The sequence below is a fragment of the Sebastes umbrosus genome, chromosome 7, assembly GCF_015220745.1.
Source record: "Sebastes umbrosus isolate fSebUmb1 chromosome 7, fSebUmb1.pri, whole genome shotgun sequence".
Classification (NCBI taxonomy): Eukaryota; Metazoa; Chordata; class Actinopteri; order Perciformes; family Sebastidae; genus Sebastes; species Sebastes umbrosus.
In genome coordinates, this window is record NC_051275.1 from 22,425,342 (window position 1) to 22,449,563 (window position 24,222).

At 40.6% G+C, this 24,222-nt stretch overlaps 1 protein-coding gene across 4 annotated transcripts in view; it reads left to right on the forward strand.

Moving 5' to 3' along the window:
- Nucleotides 1–24,222, forward strand: part of LOC119491262 (cGMP-dependent 3',5'-cyclic phosphodiesterase) — a 192,303-nt gene that overhangs the window by 132,839 nt on the left and 35,242 nt on the right. For 3 of the 4 annotated variants that reach the window (XM_037775080.1, XM_037775081.1, XM_037775082.1), the window contains 2 exons: nt 21,006–21,095; nt 21,338–21,426. In XM_037775080.1, coding sequence (XP_037631008.1) covers nt 21,006–21,095; nt 21,338–21,426 — 179 coding nt within the window. Of the gene's footprint in view, nt 1–6,535; nt 6,695–21,005; nt 21,096–21,337; nt 21,427–24,222 lie in introns of those variants that run through there. The other variant, XM_037775083.1, reaches the window with a different exon arrangement.

Consider the following 24,222-nt stretch of genomic DNA (forward strand, 5'->3'; position numbering starts at 1 on the left):
TTAGATACTGGACAAATCTCCCTTTTAAGGTACATTTTGAACAGATAAAAAAAAATATTATTATTATTATTTAATTTGTGATTAATCACGATTAACTATTTTAATTGATTGACCGCCTTAATTTTAAACCTAGCCATTACATTATTATTTTTGCTTATTGTGATGTAATTTCTCTTTTTCTTCAAAAAATAACACAAAACATATTGATCCAAAAGATTTTCTAAATGTAGAAACATGAACAAAATATTTCATAACACTCCCCAAGTTATTTGAACTATGCACATTTTTTTAATTTTTTTAATTTTTTTGCGTACAACATGATGACAATAAAGACAGAAGCCTTAGCTTTCCACTGAAAAAGATTTAATGCTCTAGCTATAAGCTATAAGCAAGACTCTGGCGCGACTGCATGTTGTCACCACGTTTTGTACCGCATGTGACGTGATGTAATGAATTCATCACGAGTGTGCAACGTGATGACACCAAAGACAAAAGCCATAGCTTTCCGCTGCTCCACTAAGAATTAGTGCTCTAGCTGTTATGATTTTATTTTAGATTTATTTAAACAGGATCATGCAAACAGCGATCTCCTGCAGGATGTCCGGTTTTAAAGGGTTGCGGTTGGACTTCATCCAGAAGGCCCCTGTGAGGACTCAATAACTCGATAGATGTAATCTCACAGCCTGACCATGTTACTTTTCATGAAATGAAAAGGATTTTGAAATCAAATCTGTGTTTCACTGGGAGCAGATGAAAAGAGGCCCAGTCACATGGTGATGAGGGACCTGCGAGAGTGTTTGTCAACCGGCTGGCAACAGCATCCTGCAGCAGCTGCAGCCAGGTCATTGTTGACTGACTGAGGCAGGAAAACAAGCCAACACCAAAGACCTGACATGATGAGATAAAAAAAAGAAAAATGATCCTGGACAGGTTGCCGGTCCATCGCAGGGTGAAAACACAGACAGACGAACAAATCTTCACCTGCAGTCGGTTAGAGTTGGTCTGCTAATCTTTCATTGTAACAAGGAGCCTAAATCCACCCAAATCCACTGAATATTAAGTGCTAACCATTGAGCCACGGTGCTACTGACTTCTTAATTACTCGCTTGAAATAATCAGACTCACCCAGATGAGTGTGAGAACTATTTACAGTGGAAGCAATGCAGACACACCTAATACACAACCCCCCTTAAGAATTCATCCGTATAAGTCTTTTTCACTATGAATCAATCTGTCTTCTCACATGTCACAGCCATTGTTTAATTATCTTAAGGCAACAAATTAGCTCGCTTAAATTAATAGACTCATCTAGCCAGCTTGTAATTACTGTTTCTGGGCTTGTTCTTTAATATGTTCACGCTATCAGGGTTACAATTATTGTCCTGAATCATACTCTTTGCCAACTGAAACAATGCACCGTCGTGTGTTTCATCTAACCAAGAGTATACGTCGGTTGTTCCAGTGCCAGGAGTGCTGCTGTATAATGAGCAGCTGTAGTTCGGTGCATTTGTGGATTTACTTTCACATTTGTCTGTTTGCATTAGGACCGCAAAAGGGAATTAGATACTATTTTTAGGACGGGATGTTATGTGAGATAGCTATAATCTATAGTTTTATAAAGACAATGTGAAAGGGGTTGCTCGTAGTGATGAATCTGCAGGGATTATCACCTGAATCTGCAGCCCTTCTCGACTTTACAGTAGGGCTGGGCAATATATAGATATTATATCAATATCATGATATGAGACTAAATATTGTCATAGATTTTGGATATCGTAATATGGCATAAGTGTTGTCTTTTCATGGTTTTAAAGGGCTGAATTACAGTAAATTGATGTAATTTTCTGAACGAACCAGACTGTTTTAGCTCTACCCACGATGATGATTATTTATGGCCGAAAATATTGTGATATTTGATTTTCTCCATATTGCCCAGTTCTAATATAGAGAGCTTTATAGTGAGTTTCAGCTCATTGTTTTGCTGTCCGGCTGCGACTTTACTGTTTTGGTTCACTTGCACCGCTCTCAGTGTGTCGTTTTGGCCTCAGCAGGCAACTGTTTGCAGCGAATGAGCTCTAAACACAGAGACCAGCTGGTGAACTAGTGGAGCATTTAGCAGCTAAAGAGACAGATATTTCCCTCAGAAGTTGGTGGAGACCAAAAACGGAGATAAAAGAGAGTGAGGCTGACAGAAACACAACTCCAAATGAATGATGATGTTGCTCCATAAATGTTGGATGTGAAAATAAGCAACTGTTTGCCAACACGTACGCCATATCAACTTGTGTTCACAACTTCTGTCCGCTGCCCCCAAGTGGCTAAGAAAATCAGTTGATGCAGGTTTGCAAGATATTCAATTTACAATGATATAAAACTAAGAAAAGCAGCAAATCATTGCACTAAAGAAACTGGATCCAGTGTATATGCTGCCTCTCATCCAGTGCATGCAACTTTGAGCAAGATAAGTAGTTTGTAATGGATGTTAAAAGCAAAGAATGACAATCATTGCTAAAGATTATACTCTTTTTTTATCCTTAAAAAATGAGGTTTTGTAGTTCACAACCTGAGTGAAGTGTTGACTTTATCCACTGGTAAAAACGATGATAGTTGCATGTCAACACCTCAGTTTACTGCTGACCAATTCTCGTGCCTCTAACATGTTTACACCTAAACCCATCCACCTCTCAGTTATCAGTTTCTCTTTTCATCATAAGCTTTCATCCAGCAGGACACACGCACAAGCGTACAGGAGCGTAGCAAAGATTTATGACTCCAATGAACAGGAAAGACCCCTTCGACCCCCCCATCCTTCCCGTGAACACTTCCCGTAAACAACTCAAACACACCTTCAGGCTCATCAGTTACTGGACCACAATCAAAGTTTGCACAGGTCAAGTTTCACCAAATGTCCCTGCTGCTTATTTCATTTTCATTTTCTCAGATCTAATAGCAGTTTCTGCATCACATTTTTCAAAAGTCATGTTTTTGGGGACTAACCCTGTTTGAAAACTAGAACAGTATGAAATGAATCTATGAAATATTTCTGAATACACACTTGAGGATCACAGTAGGCGTTTTATTTCAGAGACTTGAGGTACCCTCCCTCAGCTTGCAGCTGTGTGCAGTCAGTACTCCACCACAGATTCAAATACACACACTGCTCAAGGTGACCTAAGATTTTTCTTAAAGGCGAAGGACACAGAAGAGGAAAAGAGGTTATGGGAAAGGAGAGGAGCGAGTACAGGGACATGAGATGACCCAGTAGAAGAAAAGAGGGAGAGGGAGACATGGAGGGAGAGAGGAAGACAGGGAAAGGTGAGCGAAATGTCAAGGAGATTTAGAGGTAACGTCAGGAGACAGAGGCATTGTGTTGCCCTGCTTAAATGTGTGTGTGCGTATGTGTGTGTTTGTTCCTGAACAGATAAACAGGGAAGCTCCCAGAGGGGAGTCCATCCTGGAATTTTTAACAGGAAATTTATTCTGCCCCTAAACAATGGCATAATGCACCCACACACACACACACACACACACAAAAAGACAGAATGCACGCACACACACACACACACACACACACACAAAGCCTGAATCTCATTAAAAGTGCAATACAGTACAGCAAAATATTTAAACCAAATCACCTCGGACAATAAGTGCTTGCTTATGTGTGTGTGTGTGTGTGTGCGTGTAGTATATGTGTGGTCTTTGCATCTAATATTTCCTGTTTTGCTCGTTATTCAGTCATTAAATCGTATTTGTGAGCTTGCACCTGTGCATATTTCCATTTGTGTGTGTGTGTGTTTGGGTTAACTAATCACGCAGTGTTTACAATTCAATTTAATTAATTTTCCTTTTTAATTTGCCGCATTCATGTGCAATACAGTGGCTGCCCCAGGTGTACACTTTGAAGCGGTATCTCGCATACACAAGAGCACACACAGCCTTTCACACAGTGACGTGTTAAACCAGAAGGCTGGAGTCGGGTGAAAGGCTCCGCGGTTAAAATAACAAGTGTGTGAACAAGTGAGCGTAGGGAATAGGCCTCTCTCTTTCCTGAGTTTCTGCGTGTGTGTGTGTGTGTGTGTGTGTGTGTGTGTGTGTGTGTGTAGGTATTCCTGACTTCCTGTTTCCAAAGAAGAAACACTCAGTGTTGACAATTAACCGAGCGAAAGACAGACATAGAGGGAGGGAATATTTACAGTTGCGTCTCAAATCTCCTGGTAGCCATTGTGAAGAGCTACAGGAGATTTGGCTGTGAGTAAAGTTGACCGTGTTAATCGCTGTATAGTTCAATGCATTATAATTCAGCAGTCTGATACGGTAGATTTGTTTCCAGATTTCTCCCCTGTGCAGAGAACAGTAATTTGTTTGGTTCCAGTTATTATCTAGCTTGCAGGTTAATGTGACCATACGTTGGCTCGGCTGCCTCTCAGATGTATTAATAGCAACACTGATGGCTTTGTGATTGGAAATATATGGCTATAGTTAAAAATATGACAAACAGAACTCCCAAAACAGCATAGGGATTAGCAGGGGTTTTTTTTCCAAATCCGCTGAGTGTTATATCACCTTTCATATTCATTACTCAGTTATTTCTAACAGCTGTTTTACATCTCCCACTATAAATTTTAATGAGGGTTCAGAAGAGACTCTCTTACTTGTTGCCAACTGAATCCCCTGGGTGGCTTCTAATGGCTTTGAAGCCCTGCATGTCCCCGTGAGTGATGTGACATAACACAAATTCAGTGTGCAACAACTGAAACTTTCACATTTTCTGGCCCTGTAACTATTTTCAAACCTGATTGATTTCAGCAACTAGTTGCTGTGCAGATCCAGCTGGAGAAAACACAAAAGCAGAGACAACAACAGCATGAACTTGAGAAGCTGACGTTGTGTAGCACCAAATATATAACAAAAACTATGCAAATTTGTTTTGGAAATTCAGCTGTAACACTTTGCTTTACAGGTGCCATACTTTCCTATAATTTACTAGAAGGAAACAGAAGAAGAATTGATCATTTAATACTAATTACAGGGATCGTGGAGACAGTGTTCAATTGGTACACTTTCAGTTTAGCGTAACATCGAGTCTGTTAGTCAGGGCACAGCAGGTCAACCAAACATGTCATCATGTTAAATCTGGCTATAGGCAGGCACACAATCCAACATGTTATGAGTATACAGTTTCCCAAAATAAACAGCAAGTCCTGCAAATTAAATGACAAAATGCGTTGTTGGTCGACACCCTCTAAAATGACATACACAAGTGTTTTCTGATCTGACGGCGCTATCAGCTGGACCACATCATTCATGCCTCCCAAAACTGTTACAAATCACTGTTAGGACATGAATATGCTTTATGATGTCAACACTATACTGTAGTTCGGTTTGGTTTAGGCACAAAATCAACTTGGTTAGGTTTAAGGAAAAATCATGGCTTGAGTTTAAATAGCTTTGTTTGTACATTGTTGAGGTAAAGGCACGGTCACACGTGTGCAAATGCAGGCGAGTGACCATGGCCTGCCGAGGCGATTTTCGAGCTGAAAGTTCAACACCGTTGAACTCCACGTGAATGCGAAGATGTGAATTTGCTTCGCAACCAGAAGCAAATGTTTTTTTGCCCTTCGCTCACATAGAATGGGAATGAACGGGAGGCCAATGTTAATTTTGCGCATGTGTGACCGTGCCTTAAGGTAGCCTTGTCGCCAGGGTTACAACAGAAACGGGATCAGGGATCACTCAAAGACCAATGTCTTGTTGACCCATCCATCCACCCTGACCTCTAGGGGTGGGGGAAAAAATCGATACAGCATTGTATCATGATAATTTGCTTGGCAATATTGTATTGATACACGGACGTCAAGTATCAATCTTTTATTATTAGGGCTGTTAATCGCTTAAAATATTTCAGAGGTCGCAATATATCATATCGCAAAATGTTTAAAATCACAATAAGATCGTATCGTGACTTTATAATTGTGATAATATCGTATCGTGGGGCCTCTGGTGATTCCCACCCCTATCGACCTCCTCCCTTTGTCTCTTCATATTGACGTCACCTTACTTCCTCCTTCTCTCCGGTCACAGTTACTGTTCGAGGGCTTTGTTACTTGAACATAAACATATGTCGTTTTGTTGGCACTTGCGACAACTGATGCTGTCATTGTTCTCGGGAGGACAGTCTCAAATTGAACAATAAATTATTTACTTGGGTTTAAATGCAGCAGTTCTTCCAATGAAATCCCTCTGGAAGATTTCTAACTGCTCATAAATTCAACACAACTAAGTGCCTCAAATATATGTCTTTGTCTTTATTTGATTGTTATTTACAGGAACCATATAAGAAATTATTAGGAAATTACGAGCCGGTTAAATAAAGTGATTTCTGTGTAACAAACTATCAGTGGAGCCAGAGCCATTATCAAGTGCTGCATTGTCACATGGCAACTGTAATAGCTGTATCCATGGTGATTTGGTTGTCTAGTATGCAAGCAGTTTCCTAGGCAGCAACACTTGTTGCCTTATCTGAGCTTCTCTTAAAAATCCTTTTGGCAGAAGACGACTGTTTAACTAATTACTTTACCTTTTAATAATGTCATATAGATAGATAGATAGATAGATAGATAGATAGATAAACCTACTGGTGGATAGAAAAGAGTGAATAGAAAGTGAAATGGAGCCAGGACAATGGCGAGAGCAGGTGGGTGTCTGTTCCTGAACAGAAGAGTCAGATTAAAATAGAACAACAGCCATATGACGACAGTATGACTGTCAAACACCTGCAGTGGTGAAGCAGAAAGAAAGAGAGAGAGAGAGAGAGAGAGAGAGATAATGAGATGCGAGGGACAAATGGAGAAACAGACAGGTGACAAAGTGACAGAGGGAAAGGGGTGGGGGTGTAAAATGTGAATAGTGAGACGGTGCAAAACATTAAAGAGAACAGAGCGACAAAGAGGGAGAGCGTGAATCAGATACAGATGAGCAAAAGGTGGAGGAAAAAAAGAAGGTGAGCATGAAGAATGGAGACCATTATTGTAGCCTCCCTGCCAGAGTTGGTGTGAATGAGAAAGAAGTGATGTGTTTCTCCTGTGCACTCCCATCATTCTCCCTCTTTTCCTGCCCTGTGCTTTGAATAGCTCCTTACAGCAGCAGCAGCGCTGCGGGAACGAGAGAAAGTAGAGGTGCTCAGGTATCATTGTCTCTAACAAAGGTGCTATCATGCACGACACATCTGTTGCATTTTCCCAAGGCAGTGTTTGAGCGGCCATGATATTTAGAGCAGCCCTGATTGGCAGTTGTTGACATTTAAGAGGAGGCCATTCCCTGATGACAATCAGAGCCGTTTAAATTAGACAAGGTGCTTAGCATTTTACTGCATCCCCACTCAGTGTGCATCAGGAGCAGAACAGAGACCAGACTGGGATATTATTAAAAAGTAATATGTTATCAAAACAGTGATCAAAATCTGAACACTCACACTGTTAGATTCAGCGTGACTTACACTTCAGTATCGGTATCTCTGGTTGCATACTAACATGCTATTTGGTACGTTAAAACAGTATGTGAGATTTTTGAGTGTGTCCGAAACCTTAGCATGAAACCAATAGTACGTGAATTACATACTATTTCATGTGAAATATTACAGTATGCATCTGTATACAGTATGAGCAGAACAGCGTATCATGTCACCCACGTGAGTATTCTAGAACAAAAGCAGAACATACTAACGAAATGGAGACCCATTCTTGAAACTATTCCTCTGTTGCGCTACAAGAGGTCAAAATCTGAATCTGAATTTGAATTTAAAAGCACCAACAAAGGCAAAGCAATGCAAATGTATTTGTATAGCACCTTTCAACAGCAAGGCAATTTAAAGTGCTTTACATAACACACAAATGCATCAAGACAAGAAACATAAGGCGATTTAAAAATACACATCAATAGGATTTAAAAGGATTAAAACTAAGTAAAATAGAAGACTAAAGAATAAATCTAAATGCAGGGGTGTCAGGAAGCAAAACCTAATCCTGTGGTTAACCAATAGGCCTGTTTTGCATCACATACATCTTTTTGTGCATGCATTAGATTTGCATATTTTGCAGGTAAACCTGCATATAAAAGTGAAATTACAGAACCTAATACATTGTTATTTTCACCAAAATACCAATAAGAGGAAGTAGCTATCAGGTTTCATATAGACGAATTTCCCTAAATTAGATTCTAAATCTACTTCGCTCACTTTTTAAATTCTTCTTTAATTAAAAGGTAAGGTTGATGAGACTAGATGAGAGCAGCTGTCTGCTGTTGTCTCTGGAGATGCCAGTGTAGCCTCAGACTGAGAGGAAAATTGGCAGCATTCATTACTGCCAGAATATTTCCGTCAAGTTTTATAGCATCAAATCAATGTTGTTGGATTGGTTATAGATGAGCTTGTCTGAAATTTGGCCACAGGCTTTCATTAAGGCAAGGAGCCTTAATGATAGAACAAAATAGGCGATATGAATGATTGATTTTTATCATAGGTCTGTGATATATTAGAGCACAGTACCCATAAAGCACAGATTGGACTTAAACTGATCAAACGACAGTAGAGACTCCTCACTGTGGTACAGTATCTGGGGTTGTTTCTTGTTTTTTCCTCGGAGCGATGTGTGAATTTCATCAGTGAGCAGTTTCCTGTCTTTATGGGATTGGGTTCCCCTGATTTAGTCTGTCAATTCCTACCTTTCTACTTTCTCTTTCTTCCAGGTCTGAACTTCTGTTTCTCACTCTTTCTGTCTATCATCCACTTCCCTCGAGTCACGCTGAGGAAATATTTATGAATTATGGGCTGCTGGCGTCTCAGTTTAATAGATTTCACTCAAAACCCTAGAAAAATAACTCTTCCTCTCACGCTCTCTCTCTTTCTTACACACACACACACGCACTCACACAGAGAGGTTGGTTAATTAAGCGGCAGCACCGTGATGCACCTGTTTCTCCTGTTCCTCGCAGTGTTAGGTCAGCCTTGTCAGCGCCATGGCAGCATCACTTTATTGTTTTACACCTCCAGTGCACAGTCTACTTCTTCTGTGTGTGCGTGTTTGTGAGAGAGAGAAAAAAAATAGTTCCCTTCCTTTTTCTCTGTGAGCGTCCATTGACTAATGCCTAGTTCACACTACACGACTTTAGCCCTGATTTTCCGATCCCCGACAGTTTTTGGAGCTCCCCGACAAAAGCCCCAGATCAGAGGCAAATTGGCATTAGCTCGCTGCTCGCACATTGAAGCTCAAATGTTATGTGTGAACTGTCGCAAAGACGCGAGTCAAGAGGCTTGCCGGCGCTCGCCGATGTCTCGCAGACTCATTCCAGATATCTAGCATGCTAAATATCTGGACCTGTCGGGGACTCCGTCCACGAGCTACAGCCAATGAGAGCGCAAGACATGGGTTGAGGGGAAACCTGGAGAGGAGGGATCACCTGTAACAATAGGAACTTACTGTATGTGTTGCATTTGCAACACGGAGCAAAGTTGTTGTTGCACCTAAAGGAATAAATAGTAAAAAAGAGTGTGGAAACCGGTGGAAACCATGGATGTATTAATAGAACTGGATACAGCGTTGGAGGCGGGGTCCCGTTCATTCCAATGAAAGTTGCTCAGTGGAGCATGATGCCAAAATGGCTCGACTTCCGACTGGAAAAGTACCCGGATCTATAGGCGATCTTCCGCATCCATTGGGCCCATGGAGCAGGCCCAGTAGTGTCCGCTCAGTCACATTGCTGAGTCACAGGGTCCCAACGTAACGCTGTCGTTACGCTCCAGCTTCGATCTCGGCCTCATTCATATGAACAAAGGAAGGGAAATAACTCTGGATTCGGTTATTAGTGCGATTTACAACTTTTAGGACCTAATGATTTAAATAAGGGCTATTAGAGTGTTCGTACTGGGAAGTTGATTTACCTCAAAAAGAATTATCCGCTGAGTTACAGACGTCTCTTACCCAATGTAAGACTATAGGAAAAAGTCTTTTATGGCCGAATGGCATCATGTGACGAAAACGCAAGTTGTAATACCGCCGTTTGGCCACTACAAAAATTTGGATCAATGACCGGCGCTCTTCCAACGTCAGTAATGTGTCTCGCATGCGGTATCACGTCATTTACCGTGTAGTTATCACGTGTGTTTTCGTGACAAAGCGTAGTTTGGAGACCAAATCTGTGACAGATCTTGTAGTGTGTGACCCCCTGTTGCTGGTCAGTCATGTAGCGTGAAAACCACAACAACTTAAAGACTCCTGATTATAAGACAGCAAGTTGTGTAGTGTGAACAGTACTGAGATCTGACGACTCTGAAAGTCGTGAAGTGTGAACTTAGATTTAGAAAAAATTTCATCAAACTATGTTGTGTCTGATTTCTCCGATATCACTGGGGCATCGTGTATATGTGTGTTTGTGTTTGTGTGTGTGTGTGTGTGTGTGTGTGTGTGTACTTACATGGCGGGGCCCTTCATCATGGCTTGGCTGTATTCTACAGTGCATGTGTCTCCAGTATGTTAGTGATGCTACTGGAGACCCAGCTCTGTTGGAATAACAACCAGGACCCACTGCAACGCTACCAGCCTCCCTCTGGCCATGGTGTGTGTGTCTGTGTGTCTGTGTGTCTGTGTGTCTGTGTGTCTGTGAGCGTGTCCTTGCTTCTTTCTCTAAAACAGTAATTTAGTCTTTGTATTTGTCCACTTTCACTCCTCTCTCTCTGTAGCGACTGACAAACTGGCAAAAATCAATCCGCATCAGTAATTCACTTAACTCAAATGTTAAAGAGTGAAGAGCCGTCCCTTGCCGACTTAAACATTCACGGTTAAACACGTAGCAGGTGAAGAAGTGAGCGTGCTAGTGATTTGCTGTAATACACCAAGGGGCTTGTTAAAGCATGTTGTTCGTTGGTTTAACATAAAGATCTATAGGCATGAAGAAGGATGCCTTTAATCATGTGCAAGTGGGATGCCATTACCCTTCATCCTCTTGCTGTTAGATCAAGGTCGAACAGTAAAGCTCTTGAAACGCAGATTGACTTGATTCACAGAGTCAGACTGCTCTGTGAACAATGCAGCAGATAAGAAATACGGGAGCTAGCCTAAAGGCTCCAATTAGCTCCTTAAACTAATCCTCCCAGCCGAGTCTTTAGCTAACCTCGGTCTTTATCTAATGTGGCCAATTTAGAATATTAGTATTCAGCAATCTGGCTAATCTAAAATCTGATTCTCAAATGAATGTGTTCAATACATTGTGCACAGTGAATATTTTGTAAAATAGTTACACATGAAGATGTCATTGCAATGAAAACAAAACCCTTACTCCAGAAGTTTTAATGTATGAATGCTGCATGTTTTAATCAAAGACTGTTTATAAGAAGTGGACGTATAGTCCCCCAATGGTTTGTGGACTGCCGTTTTGAAGCCTCGAGTTTACGGCTGCACAATTAATCCAAATCTTATCGAAATCGCAATATGGCCTACAGCAATTTTCAAATCTCAGGAGGTGCAATATTTGTTAAAGGACCATTTTAAATTAAATATTGTGTTGCTGCAGAGATGTCCTGGCCACACATCATATTCTACAGACCTAAGAAAACATCTTTGTTTGGTACAGATCCCCAAAAAAATCACACCATAATCATTTTAATATGTTTTTCAATGAAAATGAGAATAATGATCTAAAAATGATCATTCTCTCTAATATTGCAAATCATATCGCAATGATATCTTTTCAAAATCGTACGCGAGTTCAGCATTTTGGCCATCACCATCTTGTTTTTTTGCAACCAAAAGTGACACAAGGGGGTGGAGCTGACATTTTTAGGCAATCAAAATATTACAATTAAGTTTCATGAACTGAAAACACACTGTGAAAGGGTTAAAGTTGTAAGACGAATACGTAGACAACTCCCAGACCGGACAACACTGTGATAGCGATCACAAGGTAGCCAGGCCCGAAAGCATCTCCTGCTTTATGGTCTATTTGACTTTAAATGGGACCATAATTTACTAAATGAACATCATGCTGTATTGAAGAAGACTTGAAACTAGTGATTGAGATCATAAACTCATGTTTACAATGTTTACTGAGGTAATAAATCAAGTGAGAAGGAGTCATTTTCTCATAGACCTCTATACAATCAGACTTCTTTTTGCAACCCGAGGAGTCGCCCCCTGCTGGCTATTAGAAAGAATGCATGTTTAAGGCACTTCTGCATTGGCTTCACTTCTCAGACGCCTAGGTTGCACACTGGTTTTAACTCAATTTGAGTCTTACTCAGCCTCAGAGCTGAGGAGGGAATCAGCTGTGGAATATAACTCATATCATGTGCTTCCTATCTTCAACAATAATGAAATTCACCCACAACTGAAATCTGGTACAATGACTCAAAGAAAGTGTAAAAAACTGTAGAATCTCTAAACAGGTTTTGAAGTTTTCCCCCGTACATAGAATTAAAGGCAGCTCATATGACCATGAATAATACGCAGGAACATTTTGATTGTGTCCACAGAGATGTCTTTTTGAAAGTGTAATATCGACTTCAGTGATAGAAAACTTCAAAGGTGTTGTGTGTCTTTTAAAAAAAAATGTTTTTTCATGTAGCTGTATTAAAGTGGCTGCTTTTTATTGATGGTGGAGAGAGAGGGTCAGTAGAAGAAAATGAATAGATTATTTACTTTGATGATGATTACAGTTTTGATCTTCCACGGATGGGAGTGCACAAGACAAAGAAATTGTGTTTGATTTTATTTATTTATTGGATTGTTGTGGCTAGTTCTCTAAGAACACAGCCTCTAAGTCATGCATGTCACATCGGCTGATCAACATCAGATCCAAATAAACTGCAGGCACTGACCTTCTCTGGCAAGGCCATCTTAAGTTACCAAAAAACATCAGTTGTCATGGAGATGAACAAACCATCTCCATGACAACTGAGATCCATATTCTTGATATGTGTTTGCAATCTGCAAAGTCGCAGCCTCAACCAATAGCAAAGATGTGTGTGTGGTTGACCCCACTTGGTACTACATTCAGCACAAATATTGTGGCGATCGCCTGCATTCATGCATATATGTGCACCTATCCAGCTGTTTTAATTCAAATTTATTGTATTTTATTTTCCTTGTGTTGATTTTTTTATCATAATCACTTTGTGTTGCATTTTTGTACATGAATTGTGCTATACAAATACTTTATTATTATTATTATATTCCAGATGATGTGCTCCTCAGGGGCTCAAATCTGCTTCCTGCTGAATGTTTTGCACACCGCTGCTGGCTTCATATAGTATGCCCCTCAGAGAGCAGATCCTGCACCACCAAATACAACTGTACAACTATTGTGCAATTATACTTACTTTCACCATCAGCAAGCAAAAATACAGCAAACACGAGAACTGACTGGCACAGCTGGGTTAAATACCTGCGGGAAATCATCTTGTTTTATTCAGCTTGAAATCATACAGCACATAAAAATTTTTTACAAATCAGGCAGTAACATGAAAGTTGTCTCTCATATAAAAGTACAACTCCAGATAATATAGTACGCACTGTATTATTCTATGTGCCAAAAAAAATCCCTGCTCTCCACCAGGCAGCCAGGCTGAAATAAACCTTAGAAAGAATGTGCAAATATTATCTGGCCTAGTTCTGCTCAATAGGAAATTATCTCGGCATTACACAGAGCTGATTTGGCTTCATCCTGCGAGCTACTGCTCTGTCCAATGTAGACTTAATTAAGATTTTTAGTGAGTTGTCCTCCTGGAGTTATGCTCCAAATGTCTGCCTCCCTCTGATTTATGACTGCTGTAGTTCGGGGAAAAGATTGAATGAGCGAGTAACATTTTGACCCGTACTTTTTTGTCCTTACCTACATTTATTAGCAGGTCGGCATTTTCTTGTTCAACAGTCAAGTCCTTTTTCTCTCCTCTCCTCTTTCTCATTTCCATACCATTATACATGTGTGCTGACCACTATGTTCTTGGCTTTTTACACATCTGCAGAGCAGCTTCACAGAGATGTTTAAGGCTTGAGTGCCCTCCTGAAGAGCAAATTGCGCGTAGCTCTTGCAGGAGTAGAGGGCACACTTCAGACACAGTTTTCCTCTTTCCTTACAGTTGAAAACCTGCAGTAAACACAAATAAAAGTAGAAGGTAAGATAGAGGATAAAGACAATATATTGAGACTGAGACCAACCCGCCAGAGCGATAATAGTACAGATAATAGGTACAAGGCCTGAACGAAGTAATCAAAGGCTAACTGAAAGTTAAGGTGAAAAGATAAGAAAGAGTTTAACCACGTGAGAGCCAGGCCAGAGACGCCAAATTGATTTTCCAGTCAGTCTAGGAGTATACAGTGATCTATGGTGTCAAAGCTGCACTGAGATCCAGTAATAGAAGCAGTGAATCCATAGGAAGCAGAAGATCATTACTATAGCAGTCTTAAAGCTATAGTGGGGACATTTGCTCCTCTAATCAGAAGGTTAATGGTGGTGGAAGGTCGGTGGGCCGCTGCAGCCTACATGTTGAAGTGTCCTTGGGCAAGATACTGAACCCCAAATGTTTATCGCTCCTGATGAGCAGGTGGCACCTTATATATATATACCAGTGTATGAATGTGTGTGAATGGGTGAATGCTGCTTGTGTTGTAAAGCGCTTTGAATGGTCGCTAATAGGACCAGAAATTTAGTAGTCGATACCAAAACCAGTGAAATTCCATGATTCTCGATACCCAATTCGATTCCACGGTAAAAAATTTAAGTTAAACAATAAATTTCCATGTATTTCAACATACACGTTGTTTGCATACTGGTGTTTGTTAGGAAGTTAAACAGCTCATAATTCCCTCTCTATTATTTATTTTATATTGCTGTGAAACATCTCCTTGAAACAACTGGATTTATTCAAGTTTCTCACCAAAAACTACATTTTACAAGATTACATTTGAACACATCGCAATAGCGTCAGAATTTACCTTCGCTCAATACTCCTTTTTCTGAATAGAGCCTGAACGCATCATAATGTAAATCAGTGGCACCTCCCGTGTTGAAATTGGCAGGACAAGAGCTAGTTAACATTAGTTGTAAGCAGCACAGTCCTGCACGAAGCGAACAGCTAACGTTAACCAACTCTCATCCTGCCAATTTCAATGCAGATTTGTTGTTTGCATTGTAGCATCATCAGGGAAATAAATAGGGTGTGTCCCCTGGATGAGTTGATTGTGAGTTCACTGCTTCCCAAACACATTTCCTATCAGCTCCGGCACAACGGGGCACCGTTAGCCTCGAGCCCTGACAGTACAGTACCTGCAGTACTGTAGAATAATGAGTTCCCTCGTGTTTTCAGAATTTTCGCATCGACTTGGTACCGCAGTATCGGTTCTTGTGACATCTGCTAAGACTAGAAAAGTGCTATATAAATGCAGTCTATTTACCATTTACCATAAATGAATATTCAGCATTGCAGGCCAGCACCTGTTTAAACAACGTTTCAAGAGTGAGTCTCAAAAGTTTAAGACTATCAGGGATTCGGGCCAGATGGAGTAGCACAAGGTCTGCTGCCCCGGACAAAGCAATTCATAGCTGATTGTGTGCAAGAGCCTCAAGTCTTACTATCAAGCTTGGAGGTTAAATTGAATTGGTATCGTCAGGTGGGGAGGCTTCATTAAATGGTAAGAAAACATTTGGTTTAAGCCATCTTTCACTTAAACCAGTCATATCCTGACCATGATTAAGAATCAAATCATTTACCAGTAAGGCTTTGGTAGACAATGATCTGATATTTAGAAAACAGAGTTTGAGGGTCTTGTTGGGGCTGCAGCTTTGAGTAATAGGGCAAGAGCAACCAGTAGAAGTATTAATTGGTTGGATAAAATCATGATTACCTTAGATATGTTGTTATGTAAGACATATTCAGGTGCTTTGTGGGACATGTCACAGTGGTAGGGATGATGATTAGATTTTGGTGATTCACACATTCAGGGAAAGAGAACTTGTGAGTCATACGACCGGGGAGAGAGAGAGACAGTCTCAATCAGTCTGATAACCTAAATATCACATGAAAATTACAGTTTTATATGAGCAGCGTGATGTGCAAAATGTCAGATGGTAAACAGAAGAGCCTAAGGAAAATGTGTTTCCATGTGTCTGATAAAGATAAAGAGAGAGAGGAACCTGTGTTTAGTTATGCTGATCACAGGTGCCCTTCATAATGTCAGAGCGCTCCGAGTGATTAGAAAGGCTGCAGATAAAGACAACAGAAGAAGACGATACCCAGATGCAAGGAGGAGTGGGGGAGGAACAAGAGGAGAAAATGTAGGGGTTCAGGTAGAAAGGTGCAGGGAGGAAATGGAAGAGAGATGGGATGAAGTGGAAGGTGTTAAACGATAGGAAAAGAGGACTCACACCGCCAACAAAAGCCCATAATTCCCAGCTTGTGTTAGTGTGACATTTACAGAAATGTAATGTGACAGAGTGCATCGCTGTAACAAATTATGAATGAATCTATGAGTGCTTCTATAATTAAATAAATATAATTAATTGAAAACAATAGATATACACCATTATCATAATGGCCCTCCACATTGTCCTTTCATGCTTTGTTTCTATCTCCATCGTCAGTGGGAGATTTGACATCTCCCGTATTAAAACTATAACCTGTTATGGTATTTTTCAACTCAATTCAGATAAAAGCTTTGTCCAAATCAACATAAATTGAAGTGGCATTAGAGGAAAACAAACTGTGTTCGTGTAATCAAATCACGTCGCTGTTTTCATTCAAAATTTAGTCATGCTTCAGTTTTGTACTAATTGAAGGATTACGTTGTCCTCTATTTAATTCTTATTGCTTGGGAGGTTGAGTGACCCTTAAAAATCCCCATTGGATGAGCTCTAAAAGTACCGTGTTCAATTAAAAAACAAAGATTTACTTTTCAGTTCCCCAAAAACATTTTCGAGACATTACGTGACTTTTTTTTTTCAATTCAATTCAATTCAAACCTTTATTTAATCAGGTAAGTCCCAATGATCTTATCATTACCTAATTTTCAAGAGACCTGAGTACATAAGTGTATCAATAGAACACAGACCATTTAAAAATATAAAATATAATACATTTTGGTGAGGAAAAACTATTATGGCCATTTTCAAAGCGGTCCCTTGACCTCTGACCTGAAGATATGTGAATGAAAACGGGTTCTATGGGTACTCACGAGTCTCCCCTTTACAGACATGCCCACTTTATGATAATCACATGCAGTTTGGGGCAAGTCATAGTCAAGTCAGCACACTGACACACTGACAGCTGTTGTTGCCTGTTGGGCTTGAGTTTGCCGTGTTATGATCTGAGCATATTTGTTTATGCTAAATGCAGTACCTGTGAGGGTTTCTGGAGAATATTGTTGTGTTGTTAATTGATTTCTGATGATGAATATATACATAAATGTGCATAGAGCAAGCATATTTGTCCACTCCCATGTTGATAAGAGTATTAAACACTTGTCAAATCTCCCTTCAAGGTACATTTTGAACAGATAAAAAACGATTATTAAATATTTAAATAATAAATACATTTAAATAATAACAGTAATATAATACAGCAATAGTCATTTTACCAAGTTAAAAACAATCAGCTAAAATAATTTAGGATTTTGACTAGATTTCTGAAAACGGTAAAATAAACAAAAAAAATCTAATTAATCAATTTAAAGTGAAATTTCATAAAGCAAAAATAGAAAAAAAGGTTTTAATAAAAGCTAGAGCTGTGATTACGTTACAAGCTAAAACAAAAAAATCATGCATGTGTGTCAGTGTGTGTCGCGTGGAGAAGCAGGTAAATTAATATAACAGATGGTTTGAGGTTTATGGCAAGAAATGATTGTGAAAGGTCAGAAGACAGAGTTTGACATTTACCAAGGCATACATCTTATTACTAGTAATACACACACACACACACACACACACACACACACACAGACACAAAGGATGGTTTCAGCGTCAATCCTCGACGAGTTCTTGACAGCAGAGCGGGGAGGATGGGAGCTGGAGACGTTCGTTGTTTGTCTGCTGTTCAGATCTACTTTCGATCAAACATTACTTATCGGGATTTGCGCGAGCATTTCAAGATCCAGCAGCTTAAGATGCAACACACTTTTAAATTACACACACATACACACACACACACTACACATGGTTTGGCAGAGCTCCAACTTCATTACAACAGCACTCTGGCAGCCTGATTGAGTGATCAAAACTAATCGCATTTAATCATATCTAATCATATGTAATAACCAACACTGAGTGCTCAGGCATGACGTGACTCAACACTCTCTCTCCCTTTTCCTCTCTTCTTCCTCACCCCCTCCTTGACCCTCCTCCACCGCCCATTAACGACTCACTCCCTTGTTTTCCATGTTTACTCTCACTCAAACACAAGACTGAACTTGAGTGATAGACAGAAGAGAAACAGGTAGAGAGAGGGTGTCAAAAAGAGGAGAAAAATAAAAAACAAAAGATGGACCCCCTCAGTAGAACATGGAGTCCCCAGCAGACGCAGCTCGCAGTACCTGTGTGGTATCGTACGCCTGAGGAAGGAACAAGATCTTCCTAATGGCTCGGCTGTGTGACTGACAGCTTTGTCAGAACAACTGACAGAGGATGATCTGGCAGTCACAGGCAATATTTTCAACATCGACTTCTTCTTTCCAATTTACATTCAGTACACAGTTTTAAAAGCTGCTGTTTTAAGCCTCTGCAGTGTTTTTCTACGCTTTGATCAGATTTTGAAGTCCCGCTAAGATTCTCTCTTTAGTCTGCTGTTACATGTAATAATAATGCCGTGTGATAAGTGGAACTGGTAGGGATTCAAATAGACTGCACACAGAGTTTAAATATTCTTGAATTTCTAGCCGTCACATGGGATGTTACGAGCGCTCATCTGATGAAGTTGTGGTTGTGAGAGGCTCTCTGTATGCTGTATATTTGTGGAAGGTGAAAACGTACAGTAAAATAAACAAACTTGAAGCACAAACTCAATCTTGCATGACCTTAAGATAAAAGCTCCCCTGTTATCTCAGATCAGCTCTCCTGGTTTCCTATTGCTCTGCTTCTGTTTCCAAACCTCATCTTTATTAAAGTAGAAAGTTGCTTTGAGAGGACCAAAAAGAGAAAACAAACTGCTCTCACCTTGCAGTTATATTGACCCTTTTAAGGTATTAGTATGCTGCAAACAAAGTGCTTGTCCGACAGCATCTGAAACACCTCTTTGACATCGGAATTGGGAGGCTTGTTTTTCAATTGAACAAGAATGGCTACTTCTCCCTCAAGCTCTCTTTTTTGTAACAATTTCACACAACTACTTCATCATGCAACATCATGACTTTCCATTATCTCCATCTGTACGATTCATCGCGCCTCACCTCCTCTTTTAGGCTGCATTCACACAAGATCCGGCGGTGCGGTAAAAAGTAGAAACAGAATCAGCTTTTGGAGAAATACAGCCCGATGTCACGCTGCGGTGGTCAATCATGTAACCGGTGATCCCGAGCTGTACAACCCAGCCATGAGGGAACAAAAGACATTAATGTTCGTGCAGTCAACGGGCCGATAACCGCATAACCCTGCGGCAAATCACCACAACGCCAGATCTGGTGTTAATGCAGACTTATGGTTCGTGTCCACAGAGGTGTTTTTGGACACGAGGGATCGTGTTGCTCTCAGCTTTGGACGCTTGATGGGCTGCCACTGGGCAATAGGAATCTGATTGGACAAACGCTTTCACTCATGGGCTGCTGCTCCCGGCTTTCAAACCAGAACCAACATGGTGGCCCGTTTGGAAACTTTTTTCTCGCATATTACAAAAATAGTTCGCGAAATGTGTTTCTGAAAACACTTTAGGCGAGAAATAAGCCTGTCTTCATTTTAGATCGCCAACGGTTAGTTTAAGAGTTTTTTGTGAGTTTCCGGAGGTGGCGAGTAACGACGGACACCTTTGATTTGCATAAAGTAGCCCTCAGACCTCAACTTTATGCAATTGACGAGCGGGCAACGTGACGGTGTGTCTCTCGAAACGCTACGCTACCAGAATGCACTGCACGGCTGCTTACATTGACAATAATTGGGAAGTGTGGAAATGTAGGATCCTGTGGACACCAACAAACTACCAGCTTTTTGCCCCGCCTTTGAGTGTAGCCTCTTGGAACAGCTATGAACACTCTTGCCTTTATGTGGTTGAACAACACTTTATACAGATTACTGTAGTTTGTTTCAAGCATACTCTGGCCTTTACTTTGAAGGGGAGTCACTTCCCTCTGGTTTGTTTCAGCTGTGATGAGATGGGATCAGATGCGACTTCTTGCTCGTTTGTCTTTATGAATTCGTGCGTGTTGTGAATTTTGATGTGGGAGGATATTTGATCAAAGTCAAAAGAGATAAAAAAAAATAGATCTTGTTAAATTTGATCAGACCGATCAGAGGCTGACTGTAATTAAGATAACCACCACTCTCCTCCAAAGTTAAGTGCTTCCAAGTCTTCAAAGAACGCAGCAATGAGAAGAAAGTAAATATCTGTTATGTAATTTATGAACCATGAGTTCTTTTTGCCGCCATTTCATTTCATGAATAATCAACCGCTTCTTGCCAAGTGCTTGGTTTCTACAGTGCCAAAATGAAACAAATGCATCGAGTGTCCCGAGGAGCAAAACGAACTTCACAGTAATCCCTGACGATGTTTGAGTTGAGTTCATTTTCTAGTACCTCACTTGTGCCTCCAACAAGCACAGATTGCTATGCGTTACAGAGTGTGACACAGTTTAAATATTGTATCAGAGGCCTTTGCAGCCTGCCAAGTTAAATATCTGGGGAAGAGCTGTTATAACATGAAACTTGTACCCACAAAAAAAACAAAAGTATTGCCAAGGCCTCAGGTTTTTGGAGGCGTACACTGAGATCGCAAACAAACAACCAAACAGATATCAGGGCATCTGTTTTGTCTCCTTCCCCAGGATGCTTTGCTACGGCTGGCGGCGGTTGTTGACGCGCGCTCGCTCCGAGTGGCCCTTCGAGAGAGCATACAGGAGCTGCTACCCAGCACGGTATTTGCACACACACACATTACATCTGCAAAAACAGCTAATTGATATTTCCTTGATTTACCACCTGAAAACTAAAATCTTCCTGTTAGTATTCAGAGTGGTGGAGCTAAAAGCCTCGGCCCTGACATAAGACCATGGAACAGAGACCTTGTTGCAAATGGATGAAGCTCATCGCTCATTAAATTAATTAAAATCGGATTAATATTACAAATGAACGTGCACGTATGTGTGTTTTATTCCAGGAGTGTGTGTGTGTCTACATGCTGGAGGGATACTCAAGGCTGTTGTCTGACGACCCACCACACGAACTGCCACAGGAGGGAAAGATCAGGTGCGTACTCTTTGTTTGTTTGTGTGCGTGTGTGTGTGTGCGCGTGTGTGTGTTTGTGTGCGTGTGTGTGTGTGTGTGTGTGCGCGTGTGTGTGTTTGTGTGTGAGTGTGCACGTAGCAAGCCGCAGATGTTTCGCAATAGAACAAGGGAGAGATGAAGAGGGGAAACCGAGCCGGCTGTTTTCTCTCTGTGTGAAAAGCAGGCATCACCTGAATTAATATGAGCCGCCCAGCCCAAAATCACATCATCAACACAGCGAGTCTCATCGTGAAGACAGTAAGAGTGTAAGAAAATATCAATACACATGAGTAACGCGATATTATGTTGTGAGACACTTTATCGATTCTCCAAAACACTGTATTGATTTTTTATTAAACTCTTAAAAATCAGTTTTAAAGCTAGAATGAAGTTACTGCCATCATATGAAACTAGAAAAAACCTAATGAATCTAGTGGTACCAACCAAGTCATACTAGCTTGTCGTGAAGGAGGCTAAATAACGCTCCTAAGTTGGGTGAGGAAAAACTGGTATGGCGATTTTCACAGGGATCTCGTGACCTCTGACCTCAAGATATGTGAATGAAAATGGGTTCTATGGGTACCCACGAGTCTCCCCTTTACAGACATGCCCACTTTATGGTAATCACATGCAGTTTGGGGCAAAAACATGTACTTTTTTGCATGCAGTATACATTTGTTGTTTGCCTATTCTAAAATGGTTTATTTGTGGTGTGGTCTTACTATAACAGTTTTCCTAAAATAAAATTTAAAAAAATCACAATATATCGCCTTGCTTACAGTATCACAATATATCGCAATATATTGAATTGTTACCCCAGTATCATGATACGTACTGTATCACCAGATTCTTGTCAATACACAGCCCTAGAAGACACACGAGGACTTTCTCCGTGTCTCTTACCCTCTCTTATTACACAGCTTTGTTGAATACTCAATTTTGATTGGTCAATCACAGCGTTCTACTGTCTGTTATTTCTTTATAGCAGACTGTTATGTATAAAGGACTGTTGCTATGGGAGCAGTTCGGATGTTTGACTCTGGAGGACCGTTTTTATGTCAAATTATTGATTTCTTAAGTAAGTAGCTGTGTAATAAGCGGGATAATGTATCCCTTACATTTTTACCATCTCTTACTTTTTTCCTCATTCCCCACTTCTATTGCTCTCTCATTAAAACTCTCCCTTTATCTCCCTTTATTTCCCCATCTTTCTCTCCTCTCTTGTCATCTGCTATCCCACCTTCCCACCTCGCTGCATCAGTCTGTCGTTGCCCTTTTTTACCTCTCAGCCTGCTCTCTCCCTGAAGAGCCATGAAGCACTAAGCCGGTTGTGTTTCGTCTATCTACTCCCCCCTTTCCCTCCCTCTTTTTCTCTCTCACCTTCAATCCCTCTCCCCACGGAAGCGTCGCAGGGCTAATAGCCGAGGTGACAGCGCCCGGGGTCCCTCAGTGAGACACCGCGATCCTCTCCTCTCTTAAGTGCTCTCTGAAGCTCTACAACCCTGTGTGCTACTGCGACTACTGCCCAGCGAAAACCAACACTACATAATAGATGAAACTGTCTGTTTGTCAGACAAGAACCCTTTTTTTCCAACACCTCATCGCCTCACAAACACGGGCTCACACACAAACACACATATGCAGACACAAGGACACAAGCGCACGTACACACACATTTGTCGGGTCTGCATGCGGGCTAGAGGTAATGGGGATATTAAAAGAGCCACAGGGCACTTTGTTACTTTCCTCCCTCCAATTCACCTGCTTATATAAGCCTGTTATCAAGACCTTGGCCTACACACACACACACACACACACACACACACACACAAAGCACAAATACCCCCACACACACACACTACATGAACCGATCTGAGAGGCAGAAGGCCACTTTGTTTGAGCCTCATTCCAGCCCACTTTCCAAAACATACAAGCCCATAAACTGGACCTTGACACACAAAGAAAAAAATGCTCTAACAAGTTCATCCAAAGCAGCTTTTATGATTGTTTATCCTCTAAAATATTTGTTGTGTACAAGATAACTGGTGTCTCACAGCCAAACAAGCTATTGTTGGAGATGCTGCAGAAGGAAAACACAGAGTTCAAGGTCTAAAACAACAGAATACAGTGATACATACAGTATACACAATGCAGCTGCACAACTGTTGCGACAAACGTTTTCAGTCGAAGGTTAGTTTTATTTCCATCTAAGGGCAACATTGAGTCAGTTTTGATTGAACTCTGGTGCAGTTTGCTTGGGCGGTTGTGAATTCAGTAATCGTACTCAAGTGTGGACCAAAACAAACCATCTGAGACTGCTTGCGTGGGAGAGGACTGATATGAACTTCTGCAGAAGTCTGATGTTTGCTTGACATCTGGGCCAAAGAGGACATACAGAATGTGCTAAATAAAGTCTGCAAAAATAGTGACAACAAAGACCGCAATTCCCTCCGTAGAAGTGTCAACTCTCAAATGGAAAAAGATACATTTGCTCCTTCGTACACGCCCTTATGCAATTTTTTTTTTATTTGGTCTGCTTTAACTTGTGCGCTGTGAAACCGAACCAGACTAAATAGAAAATGCACCAAAAGTATCAATATGGTTTTAACAACATTTGATTTGTAAGATTGTAATACATTTATGTCATTAACCTTTTACATATTTTGGATTTAAACTGTTCCGTTACTCTTAGTTTTCATTTTCAGCCAAATTATATAACAACACATTATAATACCAAACAGATACAACTTAAAAATGTAAATGTACATTACATCACTT